Source organism: Prenolepis imparis, unplaced genomic scaffold (genome assembly GCF_030444845.1).
Source record: "Prenolepis imparis isolate NDT839.2.m4 unplaced genomic scaffold, iyPreImpa1.0 SCAF_103, whole genome shotgun sequence".
Taxonomy (NCBI): Eukaryota; Metazoa; Arthropoda; class Insecta; order Hymenoptera; family Formicidae; genus Prenolepis; species Prenolepis imparis.
The window spans coordinates 10,326-22,552 of record NW_028141261.1 but is presented as its reverse complement, the minus strand read 5'-3'; the positions used below and the strand labels follow the sequence as shown (position 1 = coordinate 22,552).

Genomic DNA, 12,227 nt, shown 5'->3' with positions numbered 1-12,227 from the left:
CTTACTTCGAATATATCGAATAATATACTGTAATAATAAAAATTTTAATGTTATGTTTAGTTAGATATTCCATAAGTTAAAAATTAACAATTTAAGACAAATGCTTAAATTATTCAGTTATTTTCGACAGAGGCAAGAGTTCTTTAGTCTCAAGTTTTTATTTTATTTTTTAGTTTGTTTTTTTAGTTTTATTTGAAATATTATCTGTATTTCGTTATTATTTTCCAGATGGAAGAAATATGTGGAAAACAACCTGGTGCCATAGTTTATGTTTATGATGATTACACTTATAATACAGATTCGCGCAATAAAAACATTCTACGATGTAGTACTCGTCGATCTTCAAAATGTCCTGGATCTGTATATATTGATAAAGATAATAAAATACATTTAATCTATGGTCATAATCATATTGAAACTCAAGACAAAATAAAACAATCTATCATGAGACAAGAGATGTTAAAGCTTTGTCGAGAAACACATTTACCTTTAAAAGAAATATTTGATAATGTTTGCAGAAAGTAAATATTATTTATTAGAATTAAAACAGTAATTAATAACTTGTGTATATGCACACATACATATACATATATATACATACACAATTGCTTTGTATATACAGATATCCTGAAACAGCCATAAGATTGTCATACGCAACAATGAAATCTACATTATACCGTGAAAGAATAAAACTTCGTCCAAGTTTCCAAAAAAATATGGAAACTCTTGCTGAGAATTTATTGACGTATGTACCTCTTGAAGAATTCTACAAAGGAAGTATAACCTGCAGCGATGGAAAGAAAGCATTTATATTTACAAGTAATGACCCAGACAGCACAGTGACGTTTTAAAAATGTATTAAAAATGTACATATTGACGTTTTGTACGTATTTATAACATCCATATTAGAGCCTTCGACATCTTTAGGACATTTTAGAAATGTCCAGTGTTACTTTTCTGGACAATCGAAACATGTCCATTTTAAGGATTAAACGAACTAAAATTGGACCTGCTTCGAACATTGAACGTATATTTTATAGTAGATAGGTGTAGGTATATATGTAAATTTATATGTTTAGAGTTTAGAGTACTGAATATACCTATTTTAGTACACATACAGCATCAAAAAATTGCAGAAATCTTGCAAACATCCAAAAGAAACAAGAAAAAAAATTGTTGAAACTGTGTAAGTTCATTTTGTTTATCCGTAATACTTGGATATTCGCGTATTATATAATCTTAATATTCAATATTTGCAAGCTTTATATATAATTCTCATAACAAATCTTAAATACGGGAAAGATAGCGCCTCGTGCGTCACATAGCGGTAAATAAAAGAACTAATGATTAATGAATACTGTTTTTATAATATTTTTGGAATGTTACAGTAATATTTCGTTTAAAATATTACAGTTACATGTTCTTATAATGTCTCTCCAATATTACGTTGCAACTTGTAAGATTATAATATTGCTGCAATGTAAATGAAATGTTCTGTGTTGTACGTAAAATGAATGTTTTTAAAACGTCTAAATATAATATACTTTGAACGTCTAATATTGGATATTCTTAAAACATTCATATTATATCCATGGACATTTGGACTAAATAAAAACCAAAACTGGACGTCCATTGGATATTCTGTGCTGTCTGGGGAGCTGTTACAAGAAATGCAAAAATCAACAGAACTTTCTATAGATGGTACATTTAATGTAAGTTTATGTACTATAATGAAGTATATCATTATTATTATTATTATGTTTTTATAAGTCTAAATAAATAATATATTTAAATTATGTTAACTGATTTCAGATTGTTCCACGTACACCATTAATGAGCCAAATGTATTCGATCCACACCCGATATATGAATGTTGTAGGTATCAAAAGTATAATATCAGCTTGTTAGAATGGCATATATGAAATAATATTATATGATAACAGAAACGAAAACAAAAAAGTAATAATCTTGAACCTTTATAAAAGACACCTCATTCAATTATAAACATTAATTTTATTTCCTTAAAATAATAGAAAGTGTAAAGATAGCAAAAAAGAAAATATTTTATATATACATTACAAATAAGAATTATATAATTATGACTATTTTTATCTTTCACGATAAATTTATGTTTGTTAAACATCTGCTTCTTTTAAATTGTAGTAAACTAATAAAATTCGAATATTAACAAGTCAGATTTTACATTTTATATTTCTTATATTACATATTTAAATAAATTATATTATTTAATAATGGATAATGTGTATTTTATTATTTACATATATGTATATTTATTTGTATATGTATATTTCTTTTACAGGGTATTGGTATGATTTTTATTCTATGTGAAAGTCGATCTAGTAATATGTACACAGCTATTTGGAAAAAAATTGCGGAATTAGTGCCAACACTTCAACAAAACATAAAATTTATAATGAGCGACTATGAAACAGCTGCCATGAAGGTGATAAGTGAACAATTTCCAGCAGCAGAAGCTCATGGATGCTGGTTTCATTTTAATCAAGTCTAATTTTTTAGAATTATTAAATATTAATCATTTATTCTATTATTTATTTACACTATTCAACACAGATAAAATTGATTATAATATGCAGATATACAATTATGCTTTTGAAGCTCTTGTGTGTATTTATTTTATGAGTGTATTTAAAGTTTACATTATTAATTATTTATAATTATTTAGTAATTAACATTATCAAGTTTTTCCTCGCTTTAATAAAGTTAATTGCAATTTTCACAAAACATTGACAATATTAATGCATGTCAAAATAATAGTATCCTGTAACGATGTAAATAAAATTACGATTTAAATATTAATATTTTTACAGGCACTTTTACGTCGATGGCGGCGATTAGGATTAATTGATGCACCAAGAAGCATTTTATCTATGACTATGACTATAGCATTAATTCCTTCTGATTACTTTGAGGACGCACTTTCTATCATACAACTTGAAGTTAATAAAACTTCTTCTGAATATCCTGCTGTTAATGATTTTCTAACTTATGTACACAATACCTGGTTACCGTTGGCATCAAAAGTTAGTGTTTATGATTGTCCTGCAAGAACAAATAATATAACAGAAAGTTTCCATAATATAGCAAGTAAAAAATTCGGCAAGGCCCATGAAAACGTTTGGAATTTTTTAGGTAATATTGCTATATTTCTAATATTTTATACAAATAAGAATAGAAACAAAACATTTTAATTAAAAAGAATTGTTAATGTGAGATACTACTTTGTCTCTGATTAACATTTTTTTATTTCATTAAACAGTTAACAAATTGATAAAATTTTCTTACAGATAATTTACGCAAATTGATAATCGATCAAGAGATAAAACTGAAACGTCTACAAACAACTAAAGTATATGGGTGTCGTACAACTATTAAAAATAGAAGGCGAGATTATGAAATATTGAAAGCTCAAAAAGATTTTATCATTGGCAGGTTTGTTAATAATAAATGTGTTTCTTGAAGTATGACAATTGTCAAAGTATTATACATTTTACTATTTTTTATATTTTACTTACTGAAAACGTTTTTATTAAAAAAGAAATAATTTTGTATAACCGCAATTCTAACATTAACTGCTATACCCAGATAGCACCATGTCCAAAATGCACCCATAAGATGCCATAGATCTTTAAGATGTTTTTAAGATGTCTTTGGGATATCATATCATAAGATTTCTTAAAGACATCTTAAAGATTTTTTAATGATGTCTTATGCGTGCATTTTGGACATGGTGCTATCTGGGTAGTAATAGTTTGTGATCGACGTCTATCTTTTAATGGCGCCCTGGTAATCATTAGAGATTGTTAGTATTACATTTTTTAATTGCTTACACCAAATAAATGCTATCAAATATCAAATTTTGGAAAATAAAACAACTAATTGTAATTGAAAGAATGTAATTAAATAATTGTATAATATAAATTAAAAATGCACCATTCAATAATTAATACATTTAATTTTTATGTAAAGATTATATCAATTATCAATCAACAATGAGATGAACACATTATATGTTATTCTTATTACTTATAATAATTAAAATTCTAATTTGGCGTACACGGAGTGATAAAGTATACAAAATTCAGTCAATGCGTTATACAAGAGAATTAATAAAAATTTTTCTCAATAAAAGCAGTTTTACGAGAAATATTTAAGCAAAAAATATATTGTTTAAAAAGATATATATATATATATATTTTATTACACACATTTATATTATATAATACATTATTGACATGTTATGTTACATTCAAAAAATAGTTATATTAAATATTAGTTTGATTTTTAGTTTATCTTCAAAAATTTACAAAGAACAAGTTAATGCTTTAAAATCACTTATTAACTAAAAAAATCTTGTTTACATTAAAACTACTATATTAAACTCATCAAGTAGCAAAATACAAAATAATTAACATTATTTGATAGCATCTCAATATAAATTAAATACTTTTATTAAATGTATTAATGTCTTCTGAAGTTTGCTTCACTTGTTAATACTTCTGCAATAACAGAAATTATAAATTAATATAAACAAAATAAATAACTTCATTTAAAATAAGTGCACTTATCTATTACTATTGCTTTGACACTAGTAACAGATATATGCAAGATGATGTCACGAAACAGCTATGATTTATGCCTATTTTTACTCCCGATTGCTGCTGAATTGTAGATTATTATATTTGTGACATTCTGCATTTCTCTATTACAAATGTTTATATTGCTCTTTAATATTTCATTACATATTACACCTAACAAAACTGTATTTTCTACTTCTTCTAGGTTAAATCTTGAACATTTCTTACGCATGTTCACTGATAGATGTGAAAATATGTTAAAGACTGATTTACTTTATAAAGGTATGTCACTCTTTATATAAATATATCTATTATCAATGCTTCATTTATATTTTACAAAGAAAATAAAAGCGATATAATTTGGAACTATAAGATTTTAATAATATAAATATTTCTAAAAATATAATCTACTCAGATTGCGCTTGTTTTGATTAAATTAGATTTAGTTACATTTTTTTACTCAAAATGATCTGATATATCCTCTAAATATACTGTATCTGTTCACACTCATATAAAATAATAGTAATAATATTATTTTTATAATATATTATTTATTGTTATGAGTAACTTAAAACTTATATAAAAATTAACTTTATAATATGACAATGTAAACAGATATATATCTCCAATTTGTTTATAAATACATCCCACACAGCACAAAATATTTCAGAGATCTTCGCAAAATTTACTCAAAAATGTTTCATGTACGTCTTAGATACATGAAAATGTTCGCTATTTTGTCACAAATACGTTTATGAAAGGTTGCACAAACGTTTCAAATGTTACGTTTTTTATGATATGTCTTTTAAATGTTCTAACGACGTTTTAGTGTGATTTAGAAACTGTTTTGGAACTTTGAAACGTTTCTGCAACATTTCTGTTAAGTTTTGTGCTGTGTGGGATATTTACATATAAATATTAAATAGGTTTAATAATTAATTAAGTTTGACACAAATTTAATTAGCTAAGCATAAACAAGAAAATTTTATTTTAATAATTTATTTGTTACAAGATTATATTGTTAAAATATATGAGAGATACAAAACATAAATATAAATTTTTTAAATTAAATTTATTGAATTTTTTATTTTCTTTTATTTTTGTGATTCTCTTTTGTTAATTATCGAAAATATTAATACCAATTGCATTTCTTTTTGCAGAAAGTAATAGTCATATACATAATTCAACATCTGATGAAGAAAGTGCTCTGTGTGTGTCTTGTGTAACAAAATCTAACATATCACATAATATTGAAACTGACAAAGTAAATAAAGCAACAATAACGCCATTACAAGACTTATTCAATCAGGCAGAAAATAATAATTCACGCATGACACGTCAAAAAAAAAGAAAACTATTAACCATTGATAAGGGTAAGAATGCTAACGTCAATGTCATATATTTGTGTCAGTTTTCATATTTAATGACATTTGGTAACAATAATTTTTAAATTTATTTTACTATTTCTTCTATTAATTTGTTAAACATTTTTAATAAATAAACTCATTATTTATGTTATTAATTACATTACACATTATTTTTATTTATTCTGCTACTTAATTATTTTATAAAATTTACGCTTCCATATATGCTTATTAAAACTTATAATAATTTTATAAAGCTAACTGTGTGTTCATATTAAATAGTATATCTTTATGTGAATGTCTAATTTATTTTACTTTTCTTTCAAATTTATCATTACTGCCTTGCTTTAATTTTTTACTAACTATTGCAATATGTTTATTGACAGAGAATTCTTACGGAGAAGACAAAAACGCACACAAAAAAAGTATTGATTTCAAAAAATTGCCAGAATTATCTGTGGTTTTACACAAAATAGATGAACCATCAAAGAAACATTACAAAAATAGAATTTAGTTTCTACAAGGTAAGGTTATTACAACAGATTATGCTTATTTCAAAATTAAATATCGATTAAGAGGATATTTGCCTAAGAGTCGAAGAAAAGGATGCTAAAAAGGATCATATTATAATACTACATCAAATCATCTTTCTATTTATACATACTTAGCTTCATACAGCTGTAACTTTGCATATATTAATAATTTATCAAATTATATATATATTTAAAATTTATCAAAAAAATATTTTACATTGTACCTTAGCCTAGTAAACAAATGCATAGGACGCTTGAATAGAAAGTGAATGTAGCCACCATGTGTGTACAAATGGGCGGTCACTCAACGTTCGGTTTTGTATGGTACTATGAAGAAGAATACAGACTTAAAGTATCATTTAATTAGTATTTTCTTTGCTTCTACGTTGACACGCTTTCTAGCATTTTTTTTACAATATTGATATCGTGGTTTTTCTAATTTCGGCCAATAAAGTTTCTTAAATCCATTCCTTACAATATACACAAAAATAAAATGTAAAAAAAACTAAATTTTTACATTTTTAAATTTGAAACAGGCAAATATTGTTTTAATCAACTTTAGGTTTATCTCAACAATGTCCTTAACATCTTTTTTTGTACAGATATTGCATCAATGTATGATATTCCAAAGGAAGATGATTACGCACATTTGTACTCGGCCACAAATGTAAACCAGAGAAATATCTACACAGAAGATCATCCATTTCATACAGTGGACTGGACTCTGCAGAATAGCCAAAGTACATCCAAAGAAAAATCTTCTTCAGATATTTGTACAGTGTGCTACACTGACGAACGAACACACATTTCCCTGTGGTCACCGCGCTTGTTGTTTCCAATGCATTCAACGTTTAGAAGCTAATCGATGTCCGATATGTAATGTGACTTATGAAAACTATATTCGAATTATTAATCCATAAGATTTGTTCCAAGCAATACATTTTTTTTTAAAAGACTGTTCTTCATAAGTTTTACATATAAAAATGCAGTATTACTTGATACGATAAAATTATTTTATGTTAGAATCAATATCATACTTGTGCAATATGTTACTTTTTAAAAGCTCTCTTAAATATTCTTTTATGTAATTTGATTACGTTCTTGCGGACAAACTTATGAATTGTGTTCTGCCAAAATAAGTTTAAGTTCGTTAAATACATATTTATTTAAAGATTACATAAAGATAAAAAGTGATAAAAAACAGATAGCGGTATTAAGCAGTATTATTTGAATTTACTGTCTAAAAAACTGTCGTTGCTAAAAAAAACTGTCGTTCCTAAAATAATTGTCGTTGTAAAAGTGATGTGCATTATTTGTTTTATCAAATTAATTCTAAAACTTAGCTATAAGTTTATTTTCTAAAGTAGACATTGTTACTTTTCACAAGATTATAAATATCGAAGTTCTTAAAGAAAATTTTCTCTAATCAATATAAATACATAATTTATTATATAGAGATTTTATTTTGTTTAAATGTATGTAGCGCCAAAGAGTGTTTGATTACCTTTTTATTATTACATGTAGTGTACCAGGAACTGCGGTTATATTTTAGCTTTGAAGAAAGTTTTATGATGTTAAGATTTTGAAAAAGTAAATATTTTTATTTCAGTTAATAAATACTATACATAACAGGAGATAACAATTTAAGACAAGTGTTGTTTTATACTGTTACATATAACACAGATACAGAATAAATTATACCAGGAATAATATACGTAACATAAATAAAACTTTTGTATATAATTTCCGTTTATGAGATTCAATAAAACGTTTCCCAAACTTTACTCTAATTACATCATTTTCTATTTGCCTAAAAGAATTAAATATAAAATTATATAAAATTATATACATAATTTGTTATTATATAGAAATGTTACTTTGTACAAATGTATGTCAAAAAGATTATTTGATTACTTATTTTTATATTATTATACGAAAATTTTCAAATATAATGCATTTTATTAAATAAAACTTTCGTATCGCTTCTGTTTATAAGTTTCAATAAAACGTTTTCTGAACGTATGTCCTTACTCTAATTACACCATCTTTCATTTACCTTAGCAGTGTATAAAATTAGGATAAATGCTACGTAAGAAATTCATAACATTAGTACCTTATTTATTATTTAAGAATTGACAATATTTACAATCATGAATTGCGATTAGATAGCTGATTATATTTTTCGTGTAAACGTTTACACCTGTAACATATTCAAGCAAACGATGTGCAAATTATAGCGGTGTACAATTTTAACGTATCCTAATAGACAGTGTCCATTTGCACCGTGTCCAATAAATGGTGTGCAACTGAATGGTGTACGTCTGAGCGGTGTGCAATTGAACGGTGTACGTCTGAGCGGTGTGCAATTGAACGGTGTACGTCTGAGCGGTGTGCAATTGAACGGTGTACGTCTGAGCGATGTGCAATTGAACGGTGTACGTCTGAGCGGTGTGCAACTGAACGGTATACGTCTGAGCGGTGTGCAATTGAACGGTGTACGTCTGAGCGGTGTGCAACTGAACGGTGTACGTCTGAGCGGTGTGCAACTGAACGGTGTACGTCTGAGCGGTGTGCAATTGAACGGTGTACGTCTGAGCGGTTTGCATTTTTACGTGTTCAGCTAAGCGGTGTACATTTTTATGTGTCCAACCGAACGGTGTCCAATTGAACGGTGTGCAACTGAACGGTGTACATTTGAGCCGTGTGCAACTGAACGGTGTGCATCTGAACGGTGTGCATTTTTACGTGTCCGACTGATCGGTGTGCGTTTTTATGTGTCCAATTGAACGGTGTGCAATTGAGCCGTGTGCATTTGAGCGGTGTGCAATTGAACGGTGTACAACTTAACGGTGTGCATCTTTTACGTGTCCGACTTAACAATGTGCATTTATAATGTGTACAAAATTTATTTGCTTTGTGTCCATTTGCACCGTCTCCATTTGCCCCGTGTCCAATTGAAATGTGTCCAAATAAACCGTGTGCAAATTTCGTGTCCATTTGCCCCGTGTCCAATTGTACTGTGTCCGAGTGAAGGCCACTCATATATACCCGCGACATCTCTCAGAGAATCTCAATCTTTTTCTCAAACCTACGCACGCGGATCATTCGCGAAAAATTATACCACCATCCTTCGAGTCCGTAAATTGTTCGAATCTCGAACTCGTGAGCATTCACAGTAACACTTGTGAGATCATCGTGTGCTCAGTGCTCACCGATTACGACAATTTTCGCGAGTGAACAACCGTGAGTGGAACACCATTCTCACGGAGGAGTCCTTAGCCAGATTCACACCTGGGATAATCGGAATAGTTAACACCTATCTACGCACTCAATAAGTAGTAAGTGACCCTCTTAAATTCCTAATTTGATTTGATTTGATTTTTTTATTTTCTTTATTTTAAAAGGAATAACTCTCGGATCTTTCAATTATCTAATTTTAAGCGCAATCATTTACTTCTCTGAAAATTACCTTAGAATCCTATTAACTCTCCTCTTTCTCCCCTTTGCCAAAATCACTCAGGATTCTTTGTGTTAGCGAAGTAATCCGTGATTTTTCCCTTTTCTCAAAATCATTCAGGATTCTTTGTGTTAGCGAAGTAATCCGTGATTTTTCCCCTTTTCCAAAATCATTCAGAATTCTTTGTGTTAGCGAAGTAATCCGTGATTTTTTCCCTTTTCCAAAATCACTCAGGATTCTTTGTGTTAGCGAAGTAATCCGTGATTTTTCCCTTTTTCCAAAATCATTCAGGATTCTTTGTGTTAGCGAAGTAATCCGTGATTTTTCCCTTTTCTCAAAATCATTCAGGATTCTTTGTGTTAGCGAAGTAATCCGTGATTTTTCCCCTTTCCCAAAATCACTCAGGATTCTTTGCTTTAGTAAAGTAATCCGTGAGTTCTTTTCCCATCTCTTTTCTCTTCAACCTTATTTAATTTAAGGAACAGAGAAATAAATGAGGAAACATTTATATAAAAATATTTTACATTATCCCTTGATCTAAGAATTTCCGAGAAATATTCTTGATAAATCCCCCTTATCAATTATTCCTTATTTCGTTCGTTCCCATAGTGAACGAACTCCGCAAACGACCCTCGCGAGCGGCAGCTAAATCAGCGCGAAACCGTCGAAACCGTCGGTTGAGGCGAGAATTGGCTCGGACTACTGCGGCACTGCGCGATGATCTCCATCTAACTCGCGAGACACTAGAAAGATGGACTCAGGAGCACACTAGCATATCTAATAAATTTTCGATGTATACATAGATATCCATGTTAGATAAAAATAATTGTATTACCAATCGGGACCCTAAAATTTAAATAATAATTCTTTCCCCTTTCTGCCCCGATTGAAGACCTCCGTACTAATGTATCACCCGCGACCCATACACATACACTCACACTTTCATTAGCAACTAAGTCTGTCGATTATATTATTATGTATTAGGTGTACAACTTTGCTTCCGCCGTTTTCCTATAGATAGCTTTAGCGGTAAGTAGTGGTCGAAATAAATAGATCATAGACGTCATGCAATAAACTTGGGCATCTGTCAACATAACCCCATAGAAACATTAGTCGATTTGTGTCTGCATCATAAAGTTATTCTCGATTGAAAATGTCAGTTTACGAGCCAAATTCTCGTCATTTGCGGGAGGTTTTAATTTTCTGCTTCAATATGAAGAAATCTGCGGCTGAGGCTCATCGAATGCTCTCAAATACTTATGGTGAGGCCGCTATTAGTGAAAGAACGTGTCGTGAGTGGTTTCAACGCTTCAAGAACGGTGATTTTCACGTCGAAGACCGGCATAGCGGTGGAAGAGAGAAGGTTTTCGAAGATGCAGAATTGGAGGCATTACTTAATGAAAACTCGAGTCAAAGTCAAAAAGAATTGACACGATCATTGGGAGTGACTCAACAAGCAATTTCAAAACGCCTCAAAGACATGGGAATGATTCAGAAGCAAGGAAATTGGGTGCCGTACGAGTTGAAACCGAGAGATGTTGAACGGCGTTTGTTTGCTTGTGACCAGTTGCTTGAAAGACGGAAGGGATTTCTGCATCGCATTGTGACTGGGGACGAAAAATGGGTTCATTACGATAACCCCAAGCGCAGAAAATTATGGGGATATCCCGGCCATGCTTCCACGTCGACGGCCAAACCGAATAACCTCCCGCAAATGACGAGAATTTGGCTCGTAAACTGACATTTTCAATCGAGAATAACTTTATGATGCAGACACAAATCGACTAATGTTTCTATGGGGTTATGTTAACAGATGCCCAAGTTTATTGCATGACGTCTATGATCTATTTATTTCGACCACTACTTACCGCTAAAGCTATCTATAGGAAAACGGCGGAAGCAAAGTTGTACACCTAATATATAATCTCTTTCGTCACTACATTAGGAATAAACTTATAAATTTCAACACAAATGATTTTCATTTATTAACAACCCCGTTCCCACTCATTCCCGTAAACTGAGATCGCACAAGGTCCCATCCTGCGCAAAAGAGATTAAATTCTCTTGCCGAAAAGGGACCACCGAGCGAACGGCCCTTTAAATAGAGTAAGAGCGACCCTTGCGGTCGTTGACCTATTTGGGCCCAGACGTTCGTTCGGGTCGAACAGACGGATAGTCTGCCGTCGTTCGAAATATAAATTTAGTTACGTCCTTCCTTTCGACTCTTCCTTCCTTGAGTCTTGACGTAACACAAGAT

The 12,227-nt window shown here is 29.9% G+C and overlaps 1 protein-coding gene across 1 annotated transcript; it reads left to right on the top strand.

Moving 5' to 3' along the window:
• Positions 1–228: 228 nt before the first annotated feature.
• On the top strand, positions 229–7,375 carry LOC145947580 (uncharacterized). Its single transcript, XM_083057374.1, has 9 exons — positions 229–521; positions 623–839; positions 1,659–1,712; positions 1,813–1,875; positions 2,321–2,524; positions 2,850–3,171; positions 3,327–3,471; positions 4,822–4,898; positions 7,116–7,375. Exons 1-9 carry the CDS (start codon positions 229–231, stop codon positions 7,373–7,375), a joined length of 1,635 nt encoding a protein of 544 aa, XP_082913500.1.
• Positions 7,376–12,227: the final 4,852 nt, after the last annotated feature.